Raw genomic sequence first — 14,873 nt, forward strand, 5'->3', positions numbered from 1 at the left:
CCACATGGCTATTATGTTGTGGATGAAACTGTAACCTTGACTGCTCTGATATAAAACTGAACTTGGCAGCAGAGCTGGCAGATCATACCGTCTGCATCTTCCATCCACTGGCTTTCATGTGCATTTTTAATTTGTGCGTAGAAAGGCGGAAATGCCAAAAATTAGAAAAAATATGAAATATCGTGACATAGTTTCCACATGCTTTTCCACCGTTTGAGCTTTGACTGCTGCTCTTTTAATGACGTCTTCTTCTTCTGCAATGGTTTAATGGCACCGACTGAAGAGTTAGCACCTCCCAGTGGTTTTACAAGTAAAAGTTCTGCATTTAAAATCCTACTTAAGTAAAATTATAGAAGTATTACCAGCTAAATTTACTTGTTTTTCAGGAAATCGGGCTGTGACTGATATATTAAATAACATTTAGCATTTTCTTTTGCAAGTTTTCTGGAAATTCGGTTAAATTCGTGCTGCATTTGGGTGGAAACTTGGCTACTGTCTGCTGTATTGGCAAGTGCATCTTGTAGTTATTAAGTAAAATGAAAACTATGATGCTCAATGAATTCACGATTAATCAAAATAACATATAATACTGACTTTGGTAAAGCAGCTGTACTGTCAATCTTGTTTTCCATTACTGGTGATCAGATGAGAAGACAAATCCAGACAATAATTTGGAGGTTATTTGATCTCTGGGTAACATTCTGTAATAATGATCATCTCACTGCATGTTATCCACAATTTAATATAACACACTCACGCCTTCTTCAGTGGGAATTAAACCTCCAGCTCTGGCTCTGGCTCTTGTTTTAATGAGCAGCAGCACTAAAGCAGCCACAGTGCCTCATTATGCAGCTGTGAATATCTGTGGTGGGTCTGAGTTTCAGTTTCTACATATTATTAATACATGGAAACAAGCTGGAGAGAAGCTGACGAAGGGAAAGACGATCCGAGGAAAAGACATGAGGCTGGAGATGACGGAGCAGACGATCCCGGCTGTGTACTGTAAACAGGTTTTTTTCTGAGTGTAATGCTGCACGGTTCTGAATCTAATGACTTCAACTTGTACTCCATGTTGTCGGTGGCCTTGAGCGCTCTTTCTCCGAGAACATGATCACTTTGTTTTTTCTGTCTGTGGTGGTAAATAAAGACGGGTTTCCATGCCAACACAGATCTGCTGACACCCGGTTCATAATGAAACCTTTCTTAGGACAAACTGTAGTTTTTCCTTTTTAACTGTAAACCCAGTTTATCCAAATGACCTGGAAGTCCCCTGTACTTTGTAGATATAGTAGATAACAGAGTGCAATTTTGTTTAATTATAAAGAATAAAGCTACCATAGTGTTTTGACGTATGAAATGAATTTTTATCTAATTTAATTTTCTAGCAAAGTTGCAAAGTTTAAGCATAAAAAACATTTTTATTCCACATTAAAAAACCTGGTATTATGGTCCTTTTGACTCATTTCTATAAATACTGAGTCTATTTTAAACATATCTGTGACATTTTATTCACCAAAAGATTTCTCTAAATCCATCTTTCCTTACAGCTCAGATTCCTCTCTGTCCTCCAGCAGGCTGTTTCTGAAGCTATTTGCATAAAATCTGCATTATTGATGAGCGCCTACTCTGATTGGCTGGAGGTGTGGCCCCCACCTTCACCCCCAGCCAACTGGAAAACTACCCGATGAATAATGCAGCAGCATGTTTACCTGCAGTAATGTCTGCAGCTGGAGATGTAAGACAGTTTATAGCGTCTATGAAGTGGAGTCTGATCCTGGATGAAGCTGCTGTTCACAGTTGAGACTTAAAAAGGATGTCTCAGAACAGTTAGATTGTATCTAAGTTTCCTCACAAAGTAAAGTCATTTTTTCAAAGCTAGCTTAGCTTTAGCACAGATATTTTAAATTCCTTTAGCTGAGGAACAGAAAGAAACCATGTTTTAAAACTAACCAAGTCCGCCTCTACACTGCCTGCTCTTTAGGCACACATTCCAAAATTTCAAATGACTTAAAAAGTAATTTTACAGCGTAGGAGACCCCAACCATTACCTTAATCCATCCCAAAGCTAGCTTTTTATGGTTTTCCACAGTTAATATTTAGTACCGCCACTAAGTTTCGTCCACCTGATGAAGTCAGGAAAGCTTGAGAGGAGGTAACTGCATGTGTAAATGGTTCTGGGAACCGCTGCACAGTTTAAAAAGCGGTCCAGTGATGTCAGGCAGAGAAGGAAGCAAAAGTTTGCCTAAAATTAGTGAGAGAGGAGGGCAACCAGTGGGAGTCCTTTACAAAGCCAGCACCTGACCCCATCAGCCTCAACGCTGCCTGCAGAATGAGTGGAGGGCTTCAGGTCAGCGTTTCTGGTGAGTGTCACAGATGGAATTTTAAAAAGCCAAATCATATTTCCAAAACAATGGGCCAATGTGAAATTTTATTCAGCAAAGACTGCATATTACAAAGTGTAAATGAAACAATACACAACCGTCCATACAATGTGTTTTTTTTATAGAGGAGAAACTGGCGAGGAGACTGAGACACGTGCTTTAACAAGCAGAGCTGCACAAAGGCTGAAGTGGGGAGGCAGCCACCAGCAGAACCGGTGACATGTGAGAACGTAAGACCAACCCTTTCTTAGGATCCAGTGAACTGGTTTCACCACAGTGCTGCAAGAGTTGCACACACTGAGCCATGCAGTGGACTCTATTCACAACTGTCTTCGCTGGATGTGTAACAGAGTCAAGTTTATTTATTAGCTTAAACTTCTCGTGCAGTATGCTAACACATTTCTATGTCATTTAATTTTTGTAGGAGCTCAAGTCAGCTGTCACAATTGACTGGATGATTTTGTTATTTACTTCTGTTGTCAGAATAAATGGTTGCCTCCAAACATATCCGGGTCTGAGCCTCTTCATCAAAACACAACGCACACAACGCTAGAAACCACCAGTTACGGATGGACTCTCAGGCAAATACACTGTGCGTCTCAATTAGCTACAGTCTGGAAAGCCTTGCCACTGCAGTAGAGTGGCAGTCCACCTCACCACCTTTCAACATTTTTCTTTGTATTTTGTGTTTGTTTCATATTGTATTTTTCTGCTCATAATAATTTTTGTTGGGTCACTTTAATATTATCTGGATTGCATTCCTGTTGACTGAAGTTCTCTCCCATGGAACAAGTCGTTTGCCAGCTGATCCTCTCTTGTGCGTTATGCGCTATGGTCTGTTCATGCATCGGTGCAGCCAGCTCAGCCTCTCTCTGCACTCTGTGTAATGTTTCCCCTGAAAAGTCATTTTGGCATCTATGTGCAAATCCATCCATCCATAATGTGCAAAACACAACATGCCACGAAGAACATGCTGACTTTCTGTGGATTGTGTTGTGATGTGCCACCTGACTTGTCTAAGCATCTGAAATGCAGATGCTTGGACAAGAAATTCACCAAAATAAAGGGTCATGTGTAGAACCTGGAAAATTGGCAAACACATGGGCTACTTTGCATTGTGCATGACAGACAACTTTGACAGATTGATAGAATGGCCCCTTTTATGTTTTACACCTTCTGAACAAGGCAAGAGGTAACTGAATTTATGGCCGAACTGACAGCAGCCTGAGATATGCCAGTGATAGCGCTCAAGGGATGCTGAAATAACCCTGTGGCGAAGAAGGCCAGGCCAGTTGTTATTTTCACAGCAACAGGGAGTCTGAACAGTCAGTCTGGGCAGTCCTTTTCCAGATCCAGACCCAAAATCCCGCAAAAGGTTACTACAGACAGTCTGGGAATGTGCAGTAATGTGCAGGTGGAGCCTCTCTCTGTTCTGATGCTGCCTTTGTCTCGCAATAATATATTCCATAACTCTATTCAACCACAAAATTTTGGGATATTACAATATATTCTTAAATTAGTATGTGGGTTTGTACAATAAAATCCTATGCAAATACCAAGTAAGACTCTCACCTAATTCACTGCAGCTGTGGAAGTTATATGGGTTTACCACCCTTCAACTTGCTTATATGGGCCTATGGCAGGTAAGGTTAATAAGACTAATTACATGCCACCTCTAATTAAGGTGACCCACAAATTGGTATTTCTAAGTAGATTTGTACAACATTTTATTTTATTTCAGTTGTATTTGTTGTATTTTTGTTCAGAATAATTTTTAAATATTTTATTTATTACTACCTTTTTATGTCTTGTTTTGTTTTGTTTTTTAACTGATGTGCATTGTCTGCAGGTAGTTGCAGGTGAAATCACAAGAGAATCAACCAAAGTGACTTTGTGCCAGGAATACACATGGTTCCTTAGACGTCTATTCACAGGGCAACGTCTAGGACTAAATTTCAACCAAAATACAACAACTGTCTTTGCGCTGCTTCATTTGAATGAACCTCCAACCTTTCTGTGCCTCTTCTCCCACCTGTGCACCGTGAGCTCTGCACTGGGCACCAAAATACCACACAGATGGGCAGAGCGGGTTTCAAGGTCAGGAAAATACCAAACTGTTGAAGTGCTGCTTGTGCTGGTCAATGCACCTCCACAGAAATAGAGCCCTTAAAGTAAATTTTTATCAAAAAAACTGACAGCGAAACTGGATCAAAATCAGGTGCTGAAAATTGATACTTGTTCGCTAAAGTGCTTGAGACGAGCAGCTAAAACTTTGGATAATGACAATGCAGTGATATTCCTTTAGTCAGCATCTAGAATACATTTTAGATTGTTCACAGCTGCTTTATTCTGACTGACAGCCAGCCGACACGAAAAATATCCAACGTATGTAATGTAGTGTTACATCCACAGCTGGTCTTGATAAATCTACGTTAACGTTAGCTTACCTTTTTCTAGCGAGCTGGCCTCGCCTGTTTTCATGGTTGAAACTTTTTCTGTGGGATTGCTGTAGATGAATGAATTTAGTCCATAAATCTTTCAGTCCTTCCTAATATTGGTAACGTTAGCTAACATTACCGGCAGAGACATAAGGTTACTAAAGTCAACTTCTGAAAAAGAGAATCTGCAGATACATGCAGGTTGTTGAATAAGACGTTACATTGAAAACACAGTCATTATTTAATTTGTCCATTTATTCATCTTGTATGTTGTAATTTAGTTTTTATTTGTTGGTAAAAATGGTGACACATTTCATCATAGTTTTCGTTTCCAAAGCTAACTTCTGAATTAGTTTTCTCTCGTTTTTGTTGTGGGAAAAAGATCCATAAAAAAATATTTTTCAACATAGTTTTTGTTTATAAATCTTACACTGAAATCTCAGAGTTAATAAACCATTTAAAACAGTTCTGAGTGCCAAATATTTAAGATAAGCAGAGTGTAAGAAAGCTGAGTTTAAGTCCTAGCTTAACTGAACCGTTAGCTAACATTAACCAAACCCTTTTAGCTAGAAACCTAAACTAAATTGTTTTCAACTGAACTTTCAGCTGTTAGCTGTTAGCTAACCTGAACCAAACTTAAGCTGTTACACTGAGCTGTTAACCTGAATCAAAGTGTTTTAGCTACTAAACTGTAAAGTCATCTAACTGATTCATAGAACCATCAAATAAAAACATCTTTCTGGTTTGTCACCTGATTGTTTCCCTTGGTTTCATCTAATCTAATTCTCAGACAGTTAATGTTTTTTAATGACATTTTAGACAATGTAGGTGAAAATATGATGACATGTGTCATGTGTGCAGCATTAGAGTCCAAGACAAATTTCCTCACAGGGACAATAACGTATATCATATCGTATCATATATTTCCAAAATTTATATGTGCAATCTTTTAAACTGCGTTCTGTAGTTTTCTGAAACTTTGAAATACTGAAACATTGGCAAGCATCCTATGTGGTGAAAATTCATGTTACACATTTAAAAACATGAGGTTTGTGTTTAACAGTGTGCTAATTTAATTATCTGCAGGAAGTTTGGAAAGAACTGGACACACTCTGTACTCAGCAGATCTACTGGATTTATGCTAAGATCCCACAAAGGAACAATTAAAATGATTTACTAACCTTGAAAATATCTGCAGAGGAAACCTCCCCTTCTTGGAGTCTCTGAACATTATAATCAACTCAGTGGCAGACGTGAAGTCGAAGTCGAATTAATGTGCTCAGTTTATGGCCTCTTCGTACTCCCAGCTGCCCCCGCAGCTCCGTACATGAGATAATGTACTGACAACAGGTTATGATGAAGTTTGGGCTTTAAACCTTTTAATATTGTCTTGTTTTGAGGGAGTAGATTTTTCAAAACTAGGATGCGCACTAGGACCATAGCCTCTATATACATATGGAGGTAGTAAGGTGTGACGTCACCCATTGGTTTACATAGGAACCGGTTTGAAGCCCAGAGTTGTAGCTTATGGTTGATGCCAGCTAGCTTACTGGGAACACTGAGCACTGCACACTTGGGCTAACATTAGCTACTTTAGCTAAATTGTACTAGGGCAGGTATCATAATCAAGTAACATTAAACTGTTAATACTGTGACAATAGTCCAACTCAGTGTGAGTCCTGGAGCTAACTGCCAAGCCAACTGTCACTCACAGTTGTCAATCAACGCCCACATGGCAGACATCAAAGCTACTGTAAGTCTCCAAATTTATTAACAGAGCAATAATTGCCAGAATAACCACCACTTATTAGAGGGCCTGAACTTAGAGATTGAGACCATAATGACTGGTTGAAAACAATGATTGACTTAGTATTTCTAGAGAGAAGTTGGGGCTTTTTGAATGGGAGTCAGTTGGAGCAGCTTTAAAGTGCTTCAATCTCAAGACGTAGCTGCTGCTTGGTTAAGACCCAGTGTCTCCAGAGCCCTGATTGATCAAAGCCTATGTCAGCAGGTCTATTGAAGACAAGAGTGCAATGCTGATTTAGGGTATCACACACCTGACATATAATTAAATCTGTCTCAGAAATAATTGTTGAAACATCATGTTTTGTCTTTTTATTAATGACTGTCATTGTAAACTTTTTCAGAATATCAGGATGTCTTTGCATCGGACAATCCAGAAACGTTTCTCTCCAAGCACTTTATTAGGAACACCTGTGCAATCTAATATAATCCAATTAAACTTAAACTTGCAGTGTGGAACTTTTGTTTCCCCCTTCTTGCAGTGAGAGTAATTACAAAAACACTGTCATAGGCTCCGGCGTAGCCTACTCCATCACAACCCCAGCAAATTGACTCTTTTCACTATCAGAGTTTGTTCCATTTGGTCTGATAATATTTGGAAAGTCTAGAAGAGCTGCACAATTAAATTATTTTATCCCCATTCAAGTTAGCATAGGGCTAACCCAGAGTTAGCTGGTTCCGCCAGTGAAAGTCTCTGGTGCACATTCAAGTGGCCAGCACAGGAATGTTGCCATCAACATGAGATTTAAAAACTCTGTATACTGTGAAATAATGGATGTATAATAAGAGCTGGATAGGGCGCCGCCGCTCTGCCTTGCAGCCAATTTTTCCCTGTGGCCACTCGCGGTATTATTGGTATTTCTATTATGAACTTTTGATCCATGGAGGTTTTATGTTTGTAAAACTTTCCTCGAGCTGAGAAAAGTGATTTAAAAATCTCTGACATCATCACATTGTAAAGTCTATGGGCCGAGCTGGAGCTTGTGGGCGGGGCCAGCAGGGGAAACACTACTGCGCATATTCAGTGGGCCGCACAACGTGGAAGCAAACCCGGAAGCTAGAAACTTTTTTTGGTGTATGCGCCAGTCGAGTCATTCCTATAGGACTGAATGGGCGCCATTTTTAGTCCGATATCCAGCTCTTATAATATATCCATGTGTGAAATACAGAGACATTCACCTGGTGGTAAAAGGCTTAATCAGCGTTGTGGGAACTTGTTTGACTTGAATGTAGTGGGTGTTCATTTATATGTTCCACACTGCAGGTTTAATTTAACCCAAACCATGATCCTTCCCTAAACTTAACCAAGTTGTTTTTGTGCCTGAACTTGACCATACCTTAACCAAAAAATATTTTATTTTTCCAACAGTGGTTTGTAACAGAAGTTGGGAGTACAGTCTCAAAAGACAGCGTTTGGAGGACTTGTTGAACCAAAATTGTTCTTTCAGACCCCAGTTTGTTCGACAGTTGACTTAAGTGAACATTAAATAATCCTTAAGTGCAATAAATGAATAAATAAAGCCGATTTAATGTCCATCACTCAATTACCCACTAGAATGACTCCATCACACATCAAACAATGAAGATTTTTTGGCCAACTGGATAAAAATATCAATGTAGTTGATTTTGTTTGAAGTGTGAAATCTGACACAACACAAGTAAAGTATCTGTTAATTAAATCTTATCTGATTAACCAACTTATCTTATTTGTTCATGGAGATTCTCTCGTGTATTGATAAATATATTTTATTTATATTTATTTCACATTCACTTTCAAACTGTAGATGTTCTTTGTTCTTCAGTTCATCAAACATCTTTCTCATGTTCTGTTCTCTTTAGTTGTCATCATGAAACCTGCAGGATTTTTCTATATCAGGAAAAGAATCGACTGCTTTTTTCAGATTTGGTAATCATGATTAAGAGAACTCACAAAGAGCTCTGAGCCTCTTCCAGGTTTTTATGAGCTTTTAGTCTTTAACTGTGGCGTAGTTCTTTTACAGCCCCCACCAGGAGCTTTACAGCACGTAGGAGACATGTTGAGTGTACTGATGGAGTAATGCAGTGGTGACTCCACATACAGATGGAGGAATGCAGCCTCATTAAAGCAGCGGAGAGCAGGAACGATGCATTCCTGTTGGGTGAGGTAAACCAGGAAGACAAACAGAGGAGATACCAGCAAATATGTTTACAAAAACAGCCTCAGTAATGACCACAGAGTTCAGTAAACACCATTGACACAACCCTGAACATTCTAAACTCAAAGTGGCTATAATCAATATTTTTTTATAATGACAATGTATGAAATGACGTAATGTGAGAAGTGTCGCTCTAAAAACCCACAGTACACTACCTGTTCAGCACCAAAAGGCTTTGGTTTCGGTCTTAATTTTGCAGAATCACCTCAATGTCAACTTCATTTTCTGGCGACATGGTTTAATTTTTGCACTTGAAGTTGCAGCACCTTGGAGACGAGTTTGGGATGCGAGACGGGCAGTTTAGAAATTGAAATTTATTTAGATCTGCAATCAATAACAGAACTGTACTGAATTTCTTTGAGAGTATATAATATATATAATATAGTACCAAGTCTGCAGGGTTTGATATGTTGTACAACAAGCTAGCAAGTGGTGTCTGCCGTACAGGAAATGCTCTCCGAGGGATGAAAAAGTGGTCGCTGTTTAGTCTTTGGAGCCGTTTCTAAACAAACTAACATGACCAAACTCTTCATAATGAAGGAACATGTGACCCAGTGCAGCGGTTTGGCTCAGTGATGTGTTTAATAGTTTTTGGACAACAACGGAGGAATAAGATATATCAGGCTTTGGATACACACACAATACTTGTTAGTAGATCAGATCATTGTTGGTTTGGATCCAGACGTGAAATTTGCTGACAAGAAGACAAACATAGAAGATCATAGCTTTATCTCTTAAAAACAAGAAGTCTTGTAGTTTGCAGGAGGCTGTAAAACAACTCAAAGCTTCAAAGTCTGTTGTAAATGATTTCAGGAGGACGGAGAAGCAGAATCTCAAAGCAAATCTCTGTTATGTTTTGTAGGATAGTCGATAAAAAACTAAGAAAAAACCAAACGGCAACTTCCACATTTTGAAGCTGAAGTACCGACGGCCATTAGATGCTCCAACTGACCCCAATTTAAAAAGCATCAACTTCTCTCTAGAAATACTAAGTCATTTTTTTAATAAGTCATTATGGTCTAAATCTAATCTAAGTTTCTTAAATCTAAATTCAGGCCCTCTAATAAGTGATGTCACACCTTGCTGCTTCTATCTTATATACAGTCTATGGGTTAAACACACACCTACTGTATACTAGTGAGGTGCCGGCTCGTTGGAAGATCCAATTATGACTCTTTCTATTATGAACTTTATTATGAACCAACACACATACACATAAGATCATGGCCACTTTTGGGGACATTACATAGACTTACATTCATTTCCTGTAGACTTACCCTAACCCTAACCTTAACTACTGACCCAAAATCTGCTTTTTCCCCAATTGTGGACACATTTAACTGGACTTAATTATGAAATTTGTCCCCAAAAGTAGCCTATGACAGACCACACACACACACACACACACAACTGAAACACTGAAAGCATTGATAAATTCCCACAATTCACTTGCCAGCCCCCCCCACACCTCCCCTCCTAAAGGTCAAAGGACACATTCCAATTCAAAAACTCCTCCAAATATTTGTTCACCCCTTACATCCCACTTTAATGTATTTATAGACTTTAACATTTGCTTTGGACAGCAGAACGCTTTGTCAGCTCCTCTACTTACTGTTCCTTGTCAGGGGTCAACATGCTTACATCATTCACAGACCTAAAACAATCTAGATAACACAAAGGTAATCTGAGTCTTTATTCTGGCAGGAGATTATGTCCCAAAACCAACAAAGGAGAGATGCAGTTGGATAAAATATGTAACGAGGAATCCAGACTGTTACAGCTTGTTTACTCACAGCTCTTTGTTCCATAAATATGAACATTACACACCGAGACATCTTTGTAACCTCACACACAGTCAGGCCACAAATTTCACGCTGCTCTTTGTGGTCTGGAGAGGCTCAGCAGGTATTTTGTTGGATTAAGGGCGTCATTAGTGGTTGGAGACCAGACCTGCTTTGTAGGTGACGGGATCAGCCTTCAAAAAGCTTAGTGGCATCTGTACTGATTATGTGTAATTTAATGCAAATCTGGATCAGGATGCAGAACATTTTCTTGTTATTGAAATAAAATCTCACACTGCAAAGAGTAATAAGATCTTATTTTAGGATTATCAATGTTTTCTTTCTAAAGATAGACATTTAGCTTAAGAGTATAATTATACCCTCCACTCTTACAGTAGTTATGTCTGCTTCAACAGAATTTAAGGGTTAAGAAGTTGCATTGTCACACAGCTGAGGCTATTACTCAATCCATTATAAGGCTCCTCATGAGATTAGGAACATCTCTTTGTCATATCAGTGAGGTAGATCAAGGCCTCTTTGAATGGAGCATAGTTGTGATTGACAGCTGAAAGGTCGGGGTAAAACTGTGCAAAGTGCAGCTCTGCTCTCACTGAGACAGAAAAGGTTCACTCGTCCCCGTCACACATGTCAGCTGCTACCGTGGCATCTGATAGAAGATCTGTTGGGATCTTTCTCGTTGCTCCAGTCCCTGCCGGGTGCTTTGGTATTCCTTCCTTTCTCCTTTAACGACACAGCACATGTTTTGTTGTGGTGTTCAACAGTAAAACAGCAGGGATCCTGTGAGCATTCCATAATTGCACTAATCTGTTTATACCAATCCGGCACATCTGGCAGATCAGGCTGTCCTCAATATCTATTGCTTCCTGATCTTGTAGCTACACTACTACAACCAGGGCCTCCTTTAGTGGGTTAATTCACTCGGTTGTTGGTTTCTGGCCACATCCTTTCTTCTGTGAGATTCTATTTTTTTTTTAAAAACAGAGCTGGATAGAGGTCTGTTAACATAGAGTGTCTCTAGAGTAATGCAGTAAAAGCACCACAGTGATGAAAGACGTCATCATAAGTAAAAGTCCTGCATTCAAAATCCTGGAATAAGTCTCATCTGCTAAATGTACTGGGATTTACATTTTTGAAAACTGGCTCATGTGACTTATATATTGTTATATATGACATTATTATATTGCTGTTACTTATAATGCAGTAGAGTAGAAGTATAAAGTAGCAGAAAATGTACTCAAGTAAAGTACAGGTGCCTCAAACCACTTAAGTGCAATATTTCACCACCAGTGTAATGCAGGCCGATGGCTTGCAGATGGTTAACGTTACCCTTGTTGACTGTTTGGACGTATGGCATGTACAGACTCAGGTGAAAAACTCTTTGATCTACATGAAGTTAATCCCACATTCCATAAAATGTTAATGCAGGTCTATATAAACAAGTATGGAATGCTTAATTATTGGTATTATTACAATTAATTGAAATATTTTCTTTCAAACAGAACAACCAACCTGTACACCTCTTCATAGATGGGTAGATTGTTTTTTTTTGCAGGCATAGTTGCATTTACAACAATTTTCCTGCTGGATCCATCTACAGCAATCACATGAGTTGTGGTATATGATGGTATATACCCTCAGGAGTACTTTATAACATACCTGATGTCGTTGTTCATGTTAAGGGGATGAGCTGCTCTCAGAACTCAACTGAGGGCAGGTGGCCTGTCATCATTTAACAATCATAATTTTTTTTAAACTATTGATTATTGTAACTCAACCGTCATGTGTTAATCTCACATATTTCATTTACTGCACGAGAGACAAGGCCTGAATCAGAAGTGGGTCCTTTTCTCTGCGTGTTATGTTTGGCAAGTAGCCTCCGGATATGATGATCTCAGAGTTTCCCTGCTGGACACCCATTTCTCTCATCTTTTCTGAGATCTTGGCATATGTCACTCCAATCATAAACATATCATGAATTAGAGACATGTTGTGCTTGAGTGAGGCCAGAACTGGAACTGGAAATTCCAGTGAGTGGCCTACCGGGACCGGACCGAGGGACTTTCAGTAGCCTCCGCTTTTGGCGCTCGCTGGATGTAGCAAATTGCGGCGACACACATGGACACGCAGCAGGAAGACACTGTGGGAAACAGAAAATAAAGAAAGAAAAATAAAGAAAAATTAGACGTATTATTTCATTTTGGTTTCATTGATTTTCCGTTTTGAGATGAAAATTGGAAAACAAACATCAGTTTTCAATTTTTGGTGCATTTTTTTGTTTGCCAGATTTAAAGGAATAATTGAATCATTGGATGATAAACGGACTTTCCGGCCATGATTGTTGGTCTTTTTATATTTTCCAGTTTTAGCAATGTCTGACTTGTATTTACAGCTGCACGTCTCCAGCCGTTTGAAATCAGATAAATCTGCTCGTGTCTGCTCTCTGACTGATGCACAACACACTCAGGAACCAGATGGACGGCAGGCCGTGTTGCGTTCAAGCGCCTGCCAGGTTAACGAAACCAGCTCTCTCTGTGCAGAGGAGCTGCTGGAAGGACACATTCAAACAGATAAATAACAATAACATAAATCAACCTTCTTCATCCAGAGATGACAACAAACATGTGTAGAGACTGTCTGTGATTCTGGAGAATAACAATCAATCAGACCTCATCTGTTGGCTCCGGTTCTGCTGAGAGTGAAACCATGAGGAACTCGGGAGCAAACGGGGAAAGTTAATGAGATTTCGAGCAGGCACTAAATGTAACGGCACTCCTTGAACTTTTACGATGACCTCTGACAGTCTGGACATAATAACACTAAATGACTTTACAGCCTGGGTCAGTTATTAGGATGTGCTTGGGTTACAGTCATGAGACTACATGACCGAGGGAAGGACTGCAAGGCGACATATATCTGATTCAGCAGAGTGAGGAGATGGAAAATGACTTGAGCGATTTTCTCCATGCAGGACTGACCGCTGCAGGAAACCAGGATGACTGCATGTGAAAATAAAAGGAAATACAGAGAGGTGGATGTAACACAGAAGGGACAGAAACAGCTTTGAAAGACTAAACTCACACCTACACCAAGACTGCACAATCTTATGTTTGTTATTTTGAAACAGAGACTTTTTTTTTAGATGGATGTAGATTTACATCAAAATACCCGTCGTAATAGAAAATCATGGGATTTGTTGTGACAGATATTTTTTTAATTCAAGTAAAGTTTCTGGAAAAAAGTGAGAAAGAAAAAAGTATTTAAGTAACAACATACTTCCAATCCAGTCTGTTCATGAAGTTTTCACTCTATTTTTGGCAAATTTTATCCTCCATATATCAAGATTAAAACTGCATTTCAGAGGGAAATATTGTACTTTCTACTCCACTACATTCATTTGACAGCTTTAGTTACTTTTCAGATGAAGATTTGACACAATGGATAATATAACAAGCTTTTAAAATACAACACATTGTTAAAGATGAAACCAGTGGTTTCCAACCTTTTTGTCTTTTGACGTCTTACAAAAAGCAGTGTGTAGTCGGGGTCACATTTCACATGTCTATGAGTTGTTAACAGCTCCACCAAATAGTGATTTTTCCCTCTAAACTTCTCACATGCTTTCATTTCAATAAATGTTCAAATGATCCAATATTTCAGCAAAAATCAAAGATTAGAGAAAAAGTCCAAAAACTGAAAACAGATTTGTGTATCACGACCCCTCAGATTTATCTGCTGACCCTTTGGAGGGGCCCGACCCCTAGGTTGGGAACCACTGGACTAAACTAGCTAACTGTATATAAAGTAGTGTAAACTAGCTCCACCTCCAGCAGCTACAACAGTAACATGCTGCTCTAACACTGATGCTTCACTATTAATAATCTAATGATGTCATATATAATAATATATCAGTCAGAGGGACCAAACCACTACTTTTACTGCAATACTTTAACTACATCAAGCTCATAATACTTATGTACTTTTACTGTAGTAGGATTTTTATGCAGGACTTTTACTTATAACTGAGTATTTTTTTACATTGCTGTATTGGTACTTTTACCTAAGGATCTGAATACTTCTTCCACCACTGAAAACAAACAAACAAACATGCAAGAACAAAAAAATACATATCTAATCTATCAATAATCTATTTGATCCGAAAGATTTCTTTACAGATGTCTAAATTGAGTCTGAGCTGCAGCTGATAATCTGCAGTTCTCAGGCTGCTGCAGCTCAGAGCAGAAAAACAGCGCAAAC

The 14,873-nt window shown here is 39.0% G+C and overlaps 1 protein-coding gene and 1 long non-coding RNA gene across 2 annotated transcripts in view; one reads left to right on the forward strand and one right to left on the reverse strand.

Annotated features, from left to right (window-relative positions):
* Nucleotides 1–6,160, reverse strand: part of lsp1a (lymphocyte specific protein 1 a) — a 64,886-nt gene extending 58,726 nt beyond the window's left edge. Inside the window, exon 1 of the mRNA XM_042410985.1 lies at nt 6,001–6,160. Coding sequence (XP_042266919.1) covers nt 6,001–6,050 — 50 coding nt within the window. The 5' untranslated portion in view covers nt 6,051–6,160. The remainder of the gene's footprint in view (nt 1–6,000) is intronic.
* LOC121896910 lies at nt 1,593–5,986 on the forward strand. Its single transcript, XR_006096138.1, has 3 exons — nt 1,593–2,360; nt 2,507–4,024; nt 4,231–5,986. It is a non-coding gene; the product is annotated as an uncharacterized LOC121896910 (long non-coding RNA).
* Nucleotides 6,161–14,873: the final 8,713 nt, after the last annotated feature.

This window comes from Thunnus maccoyii, chromosome 5 (genome assembly GCF_910596095.1).
Source record: "Thunnus maccoyii chromosome 5, fThuMac1.1, whole genome shotgun sequence".
Taxonomy (NCBI): Eukaryota; Metazoa; Chordata; class Actinopteri; order Scombriformes; family Scombridae; genus Thunnus; species Thunnus maccoyii.